The following is a 19,068-nucleotide window of genomic DNA, read 5'->3' as shown; positions in this document are numbered from 1 at the left end:
AAGTCACGTCTCACTTCTGGAAAAGCTTAAACTCTTAACTGTAGATAATAATGTAAAGGAAATGGATAATAGAAGGTCCTAACTGAATCCTCGGAGGAAGCACAGACGCAGGATGGAGACGGTGAAAGATCGCAGTTTAGCACCCAATGCTGTTTCTACTCATTGCCAACATCTGGACTTCTTCCCTCGAATTTATTTCCTTTATGAATTAAATACCTGTTAAAAGCTAGAGTATACCATCCCTTTTGATACTGTGGCAGAGATTGTCCCCTGAGATATTCCACTATTTTTTGTTTTTAAATACACATTCAGGCATCTAGACAGTTGCTACCTAGTACAACTGGTTAATTGGAAATTTCCCTTCTCGAGGAGGGTCCATCACACAAAGCAGCATACAGAAAGCTCCAGCTTATTGCACAGCTCTGATCCTCACAGAATGAATTTATCTGCTCAAAGTGTTAACTGGCTGGACAGAAGAAAGGCCAGAACTTTGAATCATCCCCTGGTTGATGAATCCCCTGGTACATAGTCTAGGCATATTATTCAACTTCTGAATTCAACTTGGTTGACAGTTACTTCACAGAAGATTTTCAGGTGTTACATAAGATAATGCCCATGTGAACGTGAATGTCCATTTCCAAAACTGAAAATACAGTCATGTTTGTAAAACTTGGTCTTATATTCAGAAGTTAAACCAACAAAGAGTCACGTTTGTTGTACTTACATAACTGTGTAGTGAACATGGTTATTATAGCAGATTCTATTTTTCAAAGATGGCTGTAATTTCTTGCTCTGCAAAACTGTATACAGCTTCTATCCCCTCTGAGAGTAAGAAGCCACTTCTGTTGAATCTAAATCCACCTATGATTTGTTGTTAACCAGTAGAATGTAGAATTCAGCAGAGGTGATACTGTGTGGCTTTCTTGTCCCAGTGATCAAGACGTTGAAGCTGCTTATTTCCTTCAGCAGGGCTCTGTCTGAAAAGCCTGAGAAGTCTGAGCACTTGGAGGCTGCCATGGTGGTAGAAAGTGAAGCCTTGTGGAGAGACATTAGTGTTAGGACCTAGGCCGACAGTTCCAGGCTATCTGCACATGGAAGGGTGCACTTCAGAAGAGAAACCCCAAACTTAGGACTCTAAAACATTATACAGTTCCCAGCCAATAAATGTACATACATACCCTTATTTATTACATAAATGTTGGGAGCCGACTTTTAGCAGAAAGCAGCTATCAACTTAGCAGCCATCTCGAGCCATATACCCTGATAGAGACTTGTTTTTCAACAGCCTACAACAGCTGAGCACACGCTGACAAACATCTTGTTTATCCCACATAGCTTGTTTTGCTGTTCAGTGACCCCAGCTGCATGGTGCACTCAGTAAAATGTCTTCACCTGTGTTCTCCTGCTTGTGCTTATAAATACCCAGGATTTCCTTGTAATAGAGTCAATAGGAGGTGTGAATATAGTCTATGGGAGACAGTAAACGAGACTTGACCACACACCCTGTCTTGTCTCCATTCTTCAAGTCTCTTGCCCCTCCATCCCCACTCTCTCTCTCTTGACCAGAGCACTTAGTCCCAAAGCGTGGGGCAGTGCGGTCCTCAACACATAAATATTTTCTTGAGGAGAAGAAATCATCTCTAGTGTATTGCCTTAAAAAGAGTTAAAAACAAATCTCCAGAAAGAAGAGGGTCTTATCCAGATATGGAGTGTCTTCTGTGAGGGAGACTTACTTTTATTGTACCTTTTTTTTTTTTTTTTTTTTTTTTGCTCAGATAATTATAATGGTACATAAATGCCAAGAGTCTAGGGGAAATTATCTTTATTATCACAGAGTAAATTTTTGACATGTGCGTGTGCATGTGTGTGTAGTAGTGCATATGTGTACGTGTGCTTATAGAAGTCACTGGAAACCTCTGGCATCATTGTACATCTGCTTTCAGACAGGGTCTCCCATTGATCTGGAGTTCACCAGTCAGGCTGGAGCCGCTGGCCAGCAACCCTGAGACCTTTCTGGCCCTGCCTCTCACCTCTAGTATTAGAAGTACAAACAGCCTAACATTTTGCACATGGAATCTGAGGACTGAACTCATGTCCTCACGTTATGAGGTAAAGAACACCAGCAGCTGAGGTGTTTTCTCAGCTCAGCACCCCGTAAATTAAACAGAATATTTACTGTTAAATTGCTGAGCAGTGATAGACCAGGGAATTCTAAAAGGCAAGATAGACCCAAGAAAGGGTATCCAAGAGAAGGGAAAGGGTTTTCTAACCTTTCAGGTCAAGAGGTCAGACCCAGAGCCTGCATATACTATGCACTTGTGTATGCTAACACTAACTGTGCTGCCAGCCATCAACCAGCCTTCTGAGGTACAGTTCATTCGGGTTTGTCCAGGCCAAAGCTGATCCGTGGTCACCTGACCTGTAAGAACAACTCTGAAGAAACAGGCAGTGCTTTGGTGAGTGCACAGAGTCTTGTAGGAGGAATCGAGGAACTTGGAGCTAGAGAAGCATTCTGCAGGAACCCAAGCACTCTTGTGTATAATGGAGACAGAGACTCAGGCATATGTTCGTAAAGGGGTTCAGGGCGCTGCAGAAAACTCTCTTCTACACTGAGGTGTAGATGAGCTGTGCACTCTGTTGTGCAGAACTGTACAGAAGAAGGAGAAAGGGACAGGGAGAAGGGGAAGGAGAAGGAAAGGAGGAGGAGGAGCAAGAGGAGAAGAGGATGTGGTAAAGGCCATAGACTGCAGGCTTTTGACACTGACTGTAAGGTGAACTTGCATAGGAAATGCAAATGAGTTAGTTGATGCGTGATGTAATCTGTTAAGATTTTATTCTTTAGTTTTCAACATGTGATGTTGTTAGTGTTTTAATCAGGCATGCCTTCCATTTTCATGTAGACTTAGGGTTTCTCTGAACGTATTCTGTGGTTTTCCTCTGCTGTCAGACACATCCTTGAATCTGGGGCAGAACATGGAGGTAGGATATCAGTTGCACCTAAACCTTAAGTGCTAGGAATCAACAATGCATCTTAAACATGCACTTGAGTTGATGCTGAAGGAGTTGGTGCTCTCAGCCTCAGTATTAAGCTTAACCTCTGTGCTAACTTTTGGAGCTAAGTGGAGTGTGAGAGTAAAGAAAAAAAAATGGAGCCTTGGACAGGGCACAGGATAAAAGAGTCAACTACGGAGACATTGTTCCGGATGAATCCCAGTGAAAGAATGCTGGCATTTCGAGGTTGTAGGTGGCCTTACAGGCATCCTAGGTGTAAGGAACTGTAACAGGGTGGATGTGTTTCAAGTGGTTATTTTACCTTTGTGTTTACACAACTCTATGCTGTGAAAGCTAGCTTAACAGTTTATAGTTTGGAAGTATGCCTCTTCTATCTTGTATCCTAGAACTTCTCCCCTGTGTAGAGGTCATTTCAGCAATTCACAGAAACTTGGAAATGGCAGATTACATTCCACTAACATTGTTCCAATATGCTTCTTGGGTTTCTTTTAAAAATTTTAACATGCTGTCAAGCTTTGTTCATTTATCTGCATTGATTTTTCTTCAGTGCCTTATAATATCTTGGGTCTTGGCCACTATTTGATATGGAAGTGTAGTAAATCTTTCCATTTATAAACCCGTGGAGAAGATATTAGCCCAATATTTTTCTTGTTCAGTTCTTAAAGCATTAAGCCTGGATTTTTCTGTGACTTGCTCTGTGAATAAATACAAAAGACAGTTATTAATTTGTAATTTGTATCATGCTGGATGCTAAAACCGTATTTGACAGCTGTAAAACAGGAAATGGATCTTGAAATCTTGGTGTGTGTGAAATAAAATTTAACTGCCCTGCTCTTACATATTAAAGTCTAGTATTGAAATCATGAGGATCGGTGACATTCTTGGCCCTCAACTTACTTAGTAAGACAGCAGTATTTCTCCTTCAACTGAAATAGACTCTTCTTTTCTGATGAGTGAGGCCCGGGTTGTAGCTCAGTGGTGGAACATTTACTCAGAGTAGCTTGACCTCAAAGCCCTTTGTGAAAGCATGACAAAGAAAGGGAGGGACATTGCTCAGAGTGTCTTTTTGTTAGAAGATTGCTAAGAACCTTTTGTACCAGCCTTCCACAATAACAAGAGAAGCAACTCCACAGTGATTGGAGTCATTACCTTTTTCACAAGAAAAGTATTTCTTAGTCAAGGCAATTTACATCATAATTTGTAGCAAAATTTAAGTAAAGGTGGTGGGAAAAGTGATGTCAGGTTGTCAGGATCTATTACTATAACTTTTTCTTTTCAAACCTTATTTTTAATGATGGTTCTTAAACACTTTAACCTCCCTTGTAGCCCACCACCCACCAGAGGTAGTGGAAAAGGAAGGAAGTGGACCTGTTTTGAAAGGTTCTTTGGAGCAATTCCCATCTGTGTTGTCTGGAAATCGGCAGTTCACTTCACAGGTTAGCAGGCAACAGCAGCTCGATCCACTCACAAACACCTCACGGATACACCAGCAGTCCAGTTTGTTAGAGTCAGGTTAGCAGTAGTGGTGACATGACCTAGCAGAGACAGCCAGGCCTCTGCCTCGGCTCCAGTCAGCAGGAGGGACCAAAAGGAACACCAGAAGTTCTCAGCTGTGTCTCTCTCAGGGAAGTGAAGATCAGCGAAGACTTGAGACTTACAAGCATTGCACAGCTCGCTATACCAGCAAGCCAAGCTCTCTTCTCATCGCTCCATGGAGTTCTATTTATGCCCTCCAAACATCCATGTCCTCCATGTGCCTTGCCTCAGCCCGCGCATCCAATCAACCCGAGTGTAAAGAGTCCTGACAAATGGAGCTCAATTTTACAGTGTAAGGCAGACCAATACACGCGCCTTGTTAGCAAAGAATCTCTCGTCACCTGTCTTTTTATGTGTTTGTTTTAGTGTGGGACCATGGAAAGATGGCTTGGTTTCTGGTAGAGCACTGGCTAGAGATAGCCAGAGACCCAACAGGTGTCCATGCCTGTGAGGGATGGCACATATCTCACCATGCTCCCAGACTATAGGCTCCATTGATCCACCCCTTTCAGTCACATAGAGCAAAGCCCCTACCAGCCCCTCCACAGGTAGAGGGCGTGACTACAGGCATCAGCCCCAACAGATTTCCATATTAATAAGATACCTGAAGGCCAGAGGGTGTAGCCAATTAAGCATTCCTTCCCAGACCCTCTTCCCTCCTTCCTCCCTATTTAACTCAGGTCTGCCTTGAAAAATGGGGGGTGGGGGGGGGTGGAGGTGCGGCCACAATCATCTACTTTCCGCCATGACAATAAATCTTGTAGAACCATGGACTTCCTCTGTCTTTGGGGCCCTGCCGTGGGGAACCATGTAGAAGGCCTTTAACTAATGAGCTGCTGCTGCTGCCTAATCTCCCGTGGAGGACTTCTCTGCCGGCAGACGTCCGCCATCTCAGCCGAGCTAGCGGACCCAGCCAAGTGAGTGCAGCAACAAAGAATCTCTACCCACAGGGCACTGTCAGAGCCTCTCTCGCCCTCATTTTTTTCTTGGCTGTGGGCTGGTCCAATCCTTATGCCCCCAGTCTCTCTTCTTCCGTGGCTTCCAGCAGCATCCGGGAGCCCCAGGACAGAGACCAAAAGCCCTGTCCCCACAGGAACTTCAGGCTGAGATGGCTCCACGCTCGGGCAGAGCCCTGAGCAGCTTCTTACTCCAGCATCCACCTGGTGCCGAGTGGAGAGAACTCAGCCAAATTTCCGCACTTCTCCCCAGCAATGTCCAGCAGCCTGGGGCGGCAGACACCACGCGGGAATCACAACTCTGCCCAACAGGACCCACGCCCACCCACACGTGCGAGTTCTCAGCCCTGCACTTTAGCAGAACATCCTCTCCTGTGTCTGCTTCAGTGAAACGTTCCTTCTCGAGTCCACCTTAGCCTTTCACACCTGTGTCCACTCTAACGAAATGTTCCTTCACGTGTTTGCCCCAGCAAAACACCACCAGACCGACTTTCCAGCGAATCCTTAAGTTTCTACTTCAGATTACATTTCACTTGGGAGAGAGTGATGTGAAGATGTTCAAATGGCCCATCTAATAAAAACATATTAACAAGAGTTTTATGTAAACAAAAATATAAAACTAGGGAAATGAAAAAAAGATGCAAGATTGGAACTGTGTGAATTTCTACAAAAATGGTATGCTGAATCAGTTTACTTAGAAAGTTACTTAAGTTTCAGAGTCCGGTCACTTGGCATGATGTTCAAACTCTGTAGAAGTTGACTAGCTTTACCTGAAGTCTTATTTTGTATAGAATCGTAGCTTGAAGTGAAGAGTATAATTGATAGGAAATAGCAATTACAGATAGTTTAAGAATGAAGGAGCTCTACCTTGGAGAGAAATTAAAGATGTGCTAGTCTCTGACTGTCCTCAGACACCTGATAGAGAGCAGCCTGAGAAGACAGTGTATTTTGACCCTAGTTTGAGAGCACAGCCCATCATTGCATGGCATTGAGAGTGTTTCTCTGTAGCCCTGGCTGGCCTGGAATTCAAGCCTCATCGCTGACTGGCTTCCTCTCTTTCATTTGGACCTAGACTCCAGCCCTTGGGTTAGTGTTAGGTTCATATTGAGTCTTAGTTAACCCTTCGTAGAAACACACTCTAGAGAAATCCTTGGGTCCAGATGATTTTACATCCTCCTAAGTTGACAATCAAGATTAACCATTAACGTGGACAAGTGGCGAATGGCCATAGGGTTTTGGTGTTATTACTGCCTGCATGCACATGAATAGGTATGTATGTGCCACAGCATAAATCAAAATAAGAGGATAATTTATGAAGTTTAATTTAGAGTTTTCATTAAATGACCAGCTTATTAATTTTTTTGATAACAAGCATCTGTAGTAGGTATAGAAAAAAGAAACGATTTTCTACTAACTGTCCAGCTTGCTGTTATAGAAGTTCCTGCTTTGCAATTCACTTACTTAGCTTTCCCATCCTCAGACTCTTGGAGGATTGCAGTGGTGTTAGGAGTATGTACAGGCCAGTTTTCTGTCAACTTGACACAAGCTAGAATCATCAGAGAAGGGGGAGTCTCAGATGAGAAAATGCCCCCCAAAAGACCGGGCTATAGGCAAGTCTCTAGGGCATTTTCTTAATTAGTGATTGTTGTAGGAGGGCCCAGCCCATTTTGGGTGGTGCCATTGCTGGGCTGGTGGTCCTGGGTTCTACAAGACAGCAGGCTGAGCAAGCCATGAGGAGAGCAAGCCAGTAAGCAACACCCCTCCGTGGTCTTTGCATCAGCTCCTGCCTCCAGGTTCCTGCACTATTTGAGTTCCTGTCCTGACTTCCTTTGATGTGGAACTATCTTGTTTTTAAATAGCACATGGCTTTTTAAAGGAAGCTACGCAAAATTTTGCCTAGTCCTAAACTGTACCTCAGTGACTGTACCATTAGCATGGCCATTCTGAAGCAATAACGTTTTGCTCAGGATTGTCACTTTAACTATTATGTGCTTTCTTTTCATTGGATACATCATACTTGGTCTTATATGAAAGAGATATCTTGGGGGGAAATGTTTTGCTATTAATACTTCTTCAAGCTGAGGTATAACTCAGTGTTAGAACGTTTACTTAGTATATACTACACGCCCTTGGGTTTGATTTCTACAAAGCAAAAAATTTAAAGAATACTTCTTTTTACTGAAGGGGATTATCCATCTTCTTTCTTACTATAGTACCTTGTCAGCAGAAGGAGGTTGAGACATTTTTACTGAACAATTTCATCATGTAAATTATCAAATATGGAATTAGGATTTACACCAACAATAATTTGTATGGTAAGGATTCACACCTGAGATTTCTTATCGTAAGAAATAAACTGGGTGGTTACGGAGTCACCTTTAATCTCAGCATGCAGGAGGACAGAGGCAGATGAATCTCTGAGTTCAGGGCCATTCTGGTCTACAGAGTTCCAAGACAGCTCAGGCTGTTACACAGAGAAATCCTGTTTTGAAAAAATAGAAGAAAAAACAAACAAAAAGACCAGAAAAGAGGCTGAAGTGTACATGTCCTCTCCTCTAGCTCGGTAACTAGCTGTTGAATCAGACTCTACTGTTAGGGCTGGTGTCTTGAACTCCTGGGCTCACATGAGCCTCTCTTCTTAGCCTCCCAGTTAGCTGGGCCTACAGTGTATAGCACTGCTCCTGCCTCTTCTCAGTATATTAACCTCATCCATTATTCCTGTCCAGCCAGCAGAGGGGATAAAGGTAGCTGCCAAGTGAGGAGGCAGAGAAGGCTGGAGGTGTCACTGTGATAGATAATGCTCCATTAGGAAGCTCGAGGCCAGAAGGAAAAAAGTTGTTGGCCTAATCATTTTATTTTCCAATATGTGCTTGTAAAATTAAGAGATAACTCACATGTCCTCAGATGTACAGTTTTTAAATTACTATTAGGTGAGTTTTGACAGATGTGCTCTCGTAATCGTTACTTAAATCATGATGGGAAACATTTTAACACTGTATTATAAATGGATTCACAATAAGATTTCTTTTAAGCATTGACCTTAATTTATTTGAAGTGCTGAAATCCAGCTTAGCTTGAGCTACCTCAGGAGTAGTGGTTTTCAACCTCCCCAGTGCTGCGACCTTTAATACAGTCCTTTATGTGGTGGCGACCCCCAATCCTAAAATTGTTTTATTGCTACTCCATAACTGTGATTTTGCTACTGTTACAAGTTGTAATGTAAATATCGGATATGCGGGATGTCTGATACAGCACTGGGTCAAACCCCTCGGTTGAGAACCAGTGTTATGGATGAAGAGTTTAGCGAGTTTTTCCTAAAATGTTTTCACATTACTATAGGGCAATAGTTATTTCAATAGAGAGACTGATTTTTTAAAATTAATTAGGATTGTTTGTTTGTTTGTTTAACAGAGCCTCTCAGTGTAGTCCAGGAGGTCCTGGAACTCTCCATGTAGACCAGGCTGGCCTAGAACTCAGGGAGCCATCTCCCTCCCAAGTGCTGGGATTAAAGGCATTCACCAGGACACCTGGCCTTAATAGGAGTTCTTAAACAAACGGATTGCTCTGTGAAGAGTTTAGTTACTTTATGTCTTCAAATGCTTAAATTGTGTTGGAATTGGTGATGCATACCTATAGCCAAGATTTGGTTGGCTGAGGCAGGAAGGTTGAATTCTGTACCAGCATGTGACCTATCTCAACAAAGCAAAACAAGATGCTTGAGAGTTTCAGTGTTTAAGAGTGCTTACTGCTCTTGCAGAGGACCTGAGTTCAGTTCCTAGCATCTAGTTCTAGTGGTGCACACTGCCTGTCACTCCAGTGCCAAGAGTCTGACGCCCTGTTCTGGCCTCCAGCAGCATCCCAAACATGCAGCATGCACCAGCATATAATTAAAAGTAAAATAAATATTAAGGAGTTCAAACCCCCAAATCCTTAAATTGGCCTTGTTGCTCTCTTCTGGTTTTAAACTGTAAGATGCTATATTTTATTTCTGATAATATGGACTATATAACAAGTACTTACTAGCATCATTAACCTTTCCTTTCCTCTTGGTACACTGTAACTTTTAAGTGTTTGAGACAAAAGTCAGTAACTAGATAGCTTTCTGGAAGTAGGAGTGTGCACCTCCTTTATGCTGACTGACAAGTGTAGTGTATTAACTAACAAACAAGGTGCTGGTACAGTGTACTAGAGAGTATGTGTTAACAGTTGAGAAGGCTGTGAGGTGGGGCATTTTTTAAAAGGACCCTGCAGGGAGAAGACATAAGTCTGGGCAGGGATGGCCTCTGAGGTGATGATGGGCAGGGATTGCCTCTGAGGTGATGATGGCAGGGATGGCCTCTGAGGTGATGATGGGCAGGTGTTGAGGCCCACATTCTGCCTCAACGCTTTTGGGGCTAAGTGCTGTGGTCAAGAGAGAGTGTGGCTCTTGGGGCAAGAGACGCGAAGAATGGAGACAAGACAGGGTGTGATTCAGTCTCTTCTATTTTCTCAAGTCTCCCTTCTTGAAGGGAATTCTGAGGTATTTATATACACAAGCAGGAGAACACAGGTGAAAACACTTTACCACGTGCACCATACAGCTGAGGTCACTAAACAGCAAAACAAGCTATGTGAGATAAACAATATATTTATCAGAGTGTGCTTCAGCTGTTATAGGCTTTTGACAACCAAGTCTTTCGTCAGGGTATATGGTTCCAGATGGCTGCAAAGTTGATCTAGCCGCTTTCTACTAAAGTCGGCTCCCAACAGGCAGGGATTGCCTCTGAGGTGATGATGGCAGGGATGGCCTCTGAGGTGATGATGGGCAGGGATGGCCTCTGAGGTGAGATGATGGGCAGGGATGGCCTCTGAGGTGAGATGATGGGCAGGGATGACCTCTGAGGTGATGATGATGGGCAGGGTTGACCTCTGAGGTGATGATGGGCAGGGATGGCCTCTGAGGTGATGATGGGCAGGGATTGCCTCTGTGGTAATGATGGCAGGGATGGCCTCTGAGGTGATGATGGGCAGGGATGGCCTCTGTGGTGATGATGGCAGAGATGGCCTCTGAGGTGATGATGGGCAGGGATGGCCTCTGAGGTGATGATGATGGGCAGGGATGGCCTCTGAGGTGATGATGATGGCAGGGATGGCCTCTTAGGTGATGAAGGGCAGAGATGAACTCTGAGGTGATGATGGCAGGGATGGCCTCTGAGGTGATGATGATGGCAGGGATGGCCTCTGAGGTGATGATGGGCAGGGATGGCCTCTGTGGTGATGATGGCAGGGATGGCCTCAGAGGTGATGATGGGCAGGGATGGCCTCTGAGGTGATGATGATGGCAGGGATGGCCTCTTAGGTGATGAAGGGCAGAGATGAACTCTGAGGTGATGATGGCAGGGATGGCCTCTGCAGTTATGATGACATACACAATGGAACTTGATGAGAGGGATGTCAAGCATGTCAGTGAACACAAAATAAAAGGATGTCATCAAGAGGACATAGGTTCCCATAGCAATTGTCTGTGTAGTTGGGCAGCCAGGGATCTGTACAGAACAGGTTGGGAGAATACATTTAGAGAGCAAGCTGTGTATTTAGTTTTGGATTACTTAGTTTGTTCTGATTGTAAAATATGTAGCAGACTGGATTGAAGGCAGGAATATTGATATTTGTAGTCACGATCAGTTAAATCAGCAAATTAGTGTTTACTGAGTGGCTCTTACAGCGTACTGCACGGCTTTGTTTTGTTATTTTGAGCTATTTCTTTAAAACCATTTTTACTGGGTAGGCACAGGGTTGCATGCCTTTAATCCTAGCACTGGGAGACAGAGGCAAGGGGATCTTTCTTACCTCAGTGCCAGCCTGGGCTACATTGTAAGGTCAAGGATACCTAGGGCTACTTAGAGAGAACTCCAAACAAAAGAAAACAAAAGCCCTGTTTTTACTCAGAGTAGAAATGTTCTATTTACTTATTTTTAAAGTATTCTCCAGTACAATCTAATGTAACAACCTCTAAGTGCTTGCTTGGTATTAGGGGAGCGGTAGTACACAGAGGTCAGAAGAAAATCTGGTCATTAGCCAGAGCAGCAGTTCTCGGCCTCTGGGTCTCAACCCTTTTGGGAGTCGCATATCAGACATTTAAATTATGATTCATAAGACTAACAAAACTATAGTTATAAAATAGCAATGAGAATAAGTTTATGGTTGCTGAGCACCACAGCATGAGGAACTGTATTAAAGGGTCACGTTAGGAAAATTGAGAACCACTGAACTAGAGCTTGTTCATTTTTCTTTAACGTCTTGATATAAATGTTTTAAATTCATCTTTCCCATAGAGCACATCATCCTTCTTTTTAAAATAGGGATTCCATATTTCTAGAATTTCCATAAGCTTGCCATGTATGAAACCTGGTGAAGATGTATACCACTGGGCTGGAGACCTAGCTGAGTAGAAGAAGACTGTAGAGACTGCTGATGTGTCAGTATATATTAGTCAGATTGTATTAGTATTACAGTCTTTACCAATGAATTTTATAAGCCTTAGAAAAACTTTAAGGCTGTTCATGATAGAGTAGGTTTTTATCATCTTATGTGTATGGGTGTTTTGTCTGCATGTGTGTTTGTGTCCCTTATGTATTCCCAGAGTCTGTGGAGGCCAGAAGAAAGATTTAGATGCCCTGGGGCTGGAGTTACAGCCATTTTTGAGCTGCCATGTCAGTGCTGGGAACCAAACCTGGGTCCTCTGCAAGAGCAGCCAGTGCTGTTAACTCTTGATGCAGTGCCATCTCCCCTGCCCTAGGAAAAACATTTATTAAAAGCAGCCTTTTAGGGTACGTTTTAGAAGTTCTGCAAGAGGAAACGAACTTCACATAAGGCTCATTTATTGTGAACCGTGGTGCTTGTGCAGAGTGAGTGCAGCCATGAGTTGTTGGAAGTCCCTGTCACTCTGTGGAAACCCTGTCTCCTTCTTTGAACTAGAAAAGAGTTGACTGTCTTTAATGTGTCTACTTTCTCACTGTTAACTAGTTTGTCACTTAAAGGAGGGAAAAAAAAAACTTAGGTATATTTTTTGTTGGTAAAATAAAATTAAACCATTGGGAAACTTAAATCACATTTGATACATTGATAGCTTCCCAATATTTAATATACTTGCTTAACAATAAGATTAAATAAATTTAATAATTTGAAATAGTAAAGTCTGTGAGCACTTGGAGAGAAGCATGTCCGTGACTAATGCTTTTAAATGACTAATGAAGAAATATAAACAGCTTGTGTACACGGAAGATTTAATGGGCAAGAGACCAACAGATTTTAATATCATAGTTGGAAATGATCAAGTGTATAGGTTCTGATTTTACACGGCAGCTGTTGAAGAAGTGCAGCTTGACTATACTATCAAGCACATCCACAGTTATCTGAAGGGAGCGTAAAATACTAGCTTTTCAACTATACATACAAGAACAGTCTTTTCTGCAGCTATTCAGTCAAAACAACACACTATGAAAGATTGAATGTAGGAGATACGATGATTCCGCCATCCTCTGATAAGCTGCACATTGAGCCTATGAAGACAATGCCACTCTTTGTAGTTCTGGTTTTTATACTTTTTTTTTTTTTTTCATTTAAAGTGCATATTTAGATTACTTACAAAATAAAACCTTAAAAGGCTTAGTTCTTATATTTGTATTTTGAATAAAAAATTTTTGTTTTCCGTCTTTACAAGGGTACAGAGCTAGTGAGTTACTGGTGCTGGCCTCTGAACCTTGACAACCTGAGTCTGTAGGGTAGGAGGAGAAAACTTACCTCTTCAAAGCCACACAGGTACCTGGCATGAGTGAACACACACACACACACACACACACACACACACATATTCTCTCCTCCCTCCCTCCCTCAGTAAGTAAATGTAAAATTAGAGAATAGGAGGAAAATAGGAAAGCAAACATAATTTGTTAAACTGCTTTTATGACTAATTTTCTCACATGTATTTATTTGGTTTCTTCAGTAAGGCATAAGAATATTGGGAAAGAGTCATTGATAATCTGTAATATTTGTGGTATCTTATAAATGGAATTGCTATTTCATATTTGACTTAAATGGACAGTTTTAAAATTTTGCAGTGCTGCATCCAGGGCCACTTGAGTGTATCTGGAGGCTAATTCTTTTTGGTTTTTTCGAGACAGGGTTTCTCTGTATAGCCTTGGCTGTCCTGGAACTCACTCTGTAGACCAGGTTGGCCTCGAACTCAGAAATCCGCCTGCCTCTGCCTCCCAAGTGCTGGGATTAAAGGCGTGCGCCACCACCGCCCGGCTCTGGAGGCTAATTCTGCCCAGTGGGAACTTACACACTAGTAGCAACTGTTTACCCTCTACCGTGGTTCAACTCCTAAGGGTTCTGATTTTCTCTCTCTGTTAACAGATAATCTCAGTGACACCTTAAAGAAGCTGAAGATAACAGCTTCTGACAGGACAGAGGGCAGTTTGGAAGGATGCTTGGATTGTCTGCTTCAAGCCTTGGCTCAAAATAGTAAGTTTCATTGTTTATTCAAATTTCCAGACCAAGACCGGATCAAGTCCACATTGTTTAGAAATCGGTATATAGTCAGGCACATAACTGGAATTCACATAGTTTGTATTCCTTTGAATCTCTTTCTTGAATGTTGAAATTGTTTGGAGTATTCTGTCCGCCTACCCACCCTCCACCCGAAAGTAAAATACTGAAAGCCCAACTGATGGGCAAAAAAAAAGAGAAGTTGATTGGTGGTGGTGACATTTATACCAGCCCCACAGAGGAGCCATTATGGCTACTGCCCTACAACACCTACATTAGTGCTTTTGTAACAGGGCAAAAAATAAGAGACAAAACTGTTTCTGTGTGAGGAGGAGACGGGAGAAACTAAAGGAGCCTTGAAATACTTACCATTATTCTTCTTAACACTTCTCTTTTAGAAGAATGTTATTGTAAGATTATATATTTATGTATAGATTAAATTAGAAAGAACCATCAGCAGTCATAACAAACATTTCTCAAAACCAAGGTCCAGGCTTGATGCTCAGTGTCTAGTAAATAATTCCAAAGAGAAATCACGTAATTCATTGACTATCACAATACATGATTGCGTTTGATATAACAGATCTACTCGCACTAATTTCTGTCTTATCATAGTGAGTGGATTTGACTTAAATGTATAAAATGATCTTCAGTTGTTTCCATAATCCGACTTCATTGTACTATACTTGTATATTTGTATTTGGTTAGTCTATTCTCCTCATGGACTAACTATGTAGCTTTTGGAGAGGTCAGAAAACAATATATTGTTACAGTTTCAATTTCAAGCCTTAGATGCGATCTTTCTTTTTGACTTTAGTTTTTATTAAACTGCCTAGAAAATGTAAATTAATAGATTATAGCCATGTGCTTACCTCATCAAAAAGAACACGTTTTGAAGTTATCCTGTATTCACTGTGACAAGAACAACTTAGAGGAAGAAAGACTTGTTTTGGTTCCCTGTGTCAGTCCATCCTGGCAGGTAGTGATAGGGCAGAGTTGTTCACTGACTAACAACCAGGAAGTAGAAAAAGGAAGGCACTGGGGACCTTTAAAGGAAAACCCTTCACAATTGACCTCATTTAGGTAGTACTGACTAGAAGTTTCTACCATCTCCCCATAGCGTTGCCAGCTGGTGGCCAGGCAGCATCCACACACGAGGCTGAGGCTGTAGGGCATTTCAGATTCATACTCTAAATTATCCTTTAAAGTTGAGTTTCAGTTACCTTTCCTTTTGATATTGTAACTGTCTGTTTAATACAGAGGTTACTCAATGAGAATATTTGTACAGTGCTCAAGATGGTAAAGAAAAAAGAAAGGAAAGGTTGACTTCTGTACTGCCGCCACAGTGGGAGCATGGCTATTCATGCTTAGTGAAAGTAAGCAAAACTTCAAATGAGCTTCCTGTTTGTTTTTCAGTAGCCTGCCAGCTGACGACTTGGGAAGTTCACAGGTATAAAAGATTGCCATAACCATAGGAAGTTCTTTTGAATAGCGCTGGTCTAGGAACGAGAAAGAACATGGTGACCTGATTTTACAAGTGCTTATGTAGGCAGCTTTACATAATAACGTACTTCTCTAAGGAAACTGAGGATCAGTCTTTGTTGTTGTTGAAGAGTTGTACTGTTATAACCTTCGCTTGCTTCCCATTGTCAGTTCTTTTTTTTTTTTTTTTTCTTTTTCTCTATGTTTTTTTAGGGGAGGAAAAAAGAACTTTTAAAGAAAACCATTAGCTTTAGAAACTGAATGATATAAAGATGGTTTCCTTGGCAACCTGTGGAAAGTGTGAGTCTTCCTCTGGAAAGCATAAAAGGCCAGAGTTGAGGAAGGAAAGTGGCTAAGGGAAGCAGAGGTTAAAGCCCTTGTTTGTCAGGAGTCATCTAGGAAAGGCTAAGGCAAGCAAGTGAGTTTTCTGGAGATGGTCCACCTTTTTACATGGGTGTGATGGTTGAGCTCTGAGATGCAGGGTCCTCAGAGACTTCATCCCAGGATTGCTTCTCACTGCAGATATGCCTCTCCTGTCATTATTACACAGCCTAATAACTCCTGGGCACCAGCCTACCCTATTGGTCAGATTTCCTACAGAATCAATGTGAAGATGTACTTTCATATAGTAATGGTGTATAGACCAATTGATGAAATTGATACAATATCAAGCTCCTAATAGAATAAAAGCTGCAAATGGAGCCCTGTAATCATGTGTCACAGGCTAATTATTCTAGGATAAGAAAGTAGACTTAGAACAAATTTACTATCAAGGAAAACATTCCTTCTAGGTTAAGAGCGAGGTAACTATCTGGTAACTAAAGATTATAAACTGGGGATGGACAATGTATTGTAGGTGCAAGGACAGAAAAATAAATGGGACTAGTTTATCTATACAAAACTTCAAAACTAATAAAACAGAAGACAGATGATTTGTCTCTTGATAAAACTGGGCTAACTTGTGCCATAAAAATTATTGCTTTAAGCTTATAATGAACTTACGGATCTAGAAGATGGATAATGAATGCTTAGTCAGATACTAGTCTTAATAGAAAGACATGTAAACATTGCTGTTGTAATTTAAGCCTTATGATATGAACTATTGCCTTAATTTCCTATGAACTTAATGAATATAAGAATGTTTAGGAAATCATGTAATCAATTATCCTGTTGTGGTGGTTCTATCTAATAGTCACATGAGGTAATTTTTAGAGAAAGTATAAGTATTGAGAACAGAAATAAAGGTTTGTTGGAGCTTCTTTTTTCTGCTTCATCCAGAGTGAGTGAGTGGTTTTGTTTTGGTTTTTATTTTTTATTGTTATTATTTTTTGCATGCCTGACTCTTTCTTTTCTTTTCTCTCTTTTTTTCCCCTTTTCTCTCTGGTTCACGAAGAGTTAACAAACTTTGAGCCTCTTGCTTGGCCAGAGAAGGGGTCCATGAGCCAGAGAGAAAAGAGCCAAGTAACTTAATCTTTTTTTTTTTTCTTAATCCCTTGCCTGCTAGGAGCAGAAGTTAATTACCACCAACCAGTGGCCTTAGAATAGCAAGAGTTAAAGAAAGAGAAAAATCGCGAGATAGTAAGCAACATTCACCCTGCAGTTGCAACTTTTGCCCTGCAATCACCAACACCACCTTTTGCTGCCTGCCTCAGTCTACCCTGTGTGCTGGGCTGGTCACTGGCACTTGACCAAGAAATATTGCCATGTATGCTTGTAGGGTTAAATAAAAAACCTGCATGTTGGCTTATCTGGAGTTATTTATTGAAAATAGTGTTAGAGTGTGTAACTCAGACTCTTAAGGTCACATACCTATAATGTGTTTAACAAAACCAACAAAATAGGAACTAATGGCTTCCTAGGAAGATCATGAAAAAAGTGTTTCATTAGCTGTCTAAGGTAAAGTTTATAATGTTCTCATTTCTAACACTACTGAGAAAATCTGATGCAGGAAGCAGTTCTTACAGATGATGTTCAGTATCTGACATTTTCAAATTACGTCTTATATAATTACATCATTCTCCCCTTTTCCTTTTCTTCCTCCAGCTCTTCCCTTTCCCTTCCTGCTCTCTCACCTTCATTCCTAAATATATAGATAAAACATGTCTTGTCTGTATGTTACTGATTGTATATGATTTCCGGGCTGATCCCTGGAGGTTGCTTAATAATATGGGTGCTCCACAGTGAGGACACTGTTTCTCCTGCTTTCAGTATTCCTTAGTTGCCTCTAGTTCTATGTCTAGGTTTAGGGCCCTGTGAGGTTTTCCTTTTCCGAGTTAGCATGTCTGTCAGTGTTGTCTTCTACATGTCTTGGTTCGGCAGCCATGTTGTCGAGACATCGTGGGTGTAGGCATCTGTGACATTTCTAGGAGACATAGTCTCACAGCAGACTCCTGCTTCTGTGCTTCTTAGACTCTTTCTGCCCTTCTTCCACTGTGTTCCCTGAGCCTTAGGTTGCAGGAGTTGTGTTCAGGCAGTTGGGGCTGGGCATCACACCTTCATTTGTTTTTTTATGTCTTTATTGGTTGTGGTTTTCTATGGTGGTGTCTGTCTATTGCAGAAAGAAGTATCTTTTTTCAGGCATGAAAGCTCCACTTACCTGTGGGAATAAGGATAAATGTTTAGAAGGCATTCAAGAGTTAGGCAGCTTAGAAAAGTGATGGCTGTAGGTTCTTCCAGATTCATGACTCTACCAGCCTCAAGGAGTTGTCTAGGCTTCCAGTACAAGGTGTGATTTCCCAATTGTTGAGAAGTCCTTAAGTCCAGTTAGAGAACTGCCATTGTCACTATTACAACTTTAGGGTCATCATGCTGTGTCAGCCATTGTCGCAGTTCATAGGCATCATAGCTGGGTAGGACTATTGGTGGCTTCCCTCCCCTTGGAAGCCTGCCTGCTACTTCTGATACCATGAAAGCTAGTTCTCAGGGTAGAGGCTTCTAGGTTAGATAAGGCTCAGATCTACTGGGTTCTGTGTCCAAAGCACATGGTGTCTTCGGCAATAAGAACTTACCTTCTTCCTCCTTCCGTGTTCCCTGAGCCATGATGGAGGGGAAGTGATACACATGTCCCATTGGTCTCCGGGGAATCCCTCAGTCACTTGGTTTCTGTGCTTTGGCCAGTTATGAGTTTCTGCATTAAAATCTGTTTGCTTCACAAAGAAACTGCTTTGCTGAGGACTAAGAGCTTGATGCTGTGTCAGTTTAGCAAGATAATAGTAGTTCTCGGTCAGTTAACTCATCTCTGGGGCCTAGAAGGCCCACAGAATTGGGTTCTAAGTCAGTTAACAGTTCCACACATATGCTTTCTTCTAAGTATGAGGCCGTAAATCTAAGCAGAAAGCACCTGTTTACCCCATAACCTTTGTGCCATTATTCCCACCTTGGGTGTGTCTCATCATGCCAGGCCAGTCTTTATTGCAGCTCACAGGGTTAGTAGCTGTTAGATAGAGGACAATACTCTATTGACTGCCTCTACAATGACTTTACACTGGCTGTCTCATGCTACTGAAATTAGAATTTTTTTTAACCTTGATATATGATTTTAATGTGCATTTCT

At 41.9% G+C, this 19,068-nt stretch overlaps 1 protein-coding gene across 4 annotated transcripts in view; it reads left to right on the top strand.

The window, feature by feature from the left end:
- The window catches only part of Rap1gds1 (Rap1 GTPase-GDP dissociation stimulator 1), a 134,913-nt gene that overhangs the window by 9,292 nt on the left and 106,553 nt on the right, over positions 1-19,068 (top strand). For all 4 annotated transcript variants that reach the window (XM_034501126.2, XM_034501125.2, XM_034501124.2 and 1 more), the window contains exon 2: positions 13,902-14,009. In XM_034501126.2, the coding sequence (XP_034357017.1) occupies positions 13,902-14,009 (108 nt within the window). The remainder of the gene's footprint in view (positions 1-13,901; positions 14,010-19,068) is intronic.

This window comes from Arvicanthis niloticus, chromosome 4 (assembly GCF_011762505.2).
Source record: "Arvicanthis niloticus isolate mArvNil1 chromosome 4, mArvNil1.pat.X, whole genome shotgun sequence".
Lineage (NCBI taxonomy): Eukaryota > Metazoa > Chordata > Mammalia > Rodentia > Muridae > Arvicanthis > Arvicanthis niloticus.
This window is presented reverse-complemented; position numbering and strand designations above follow the sequence as displayed.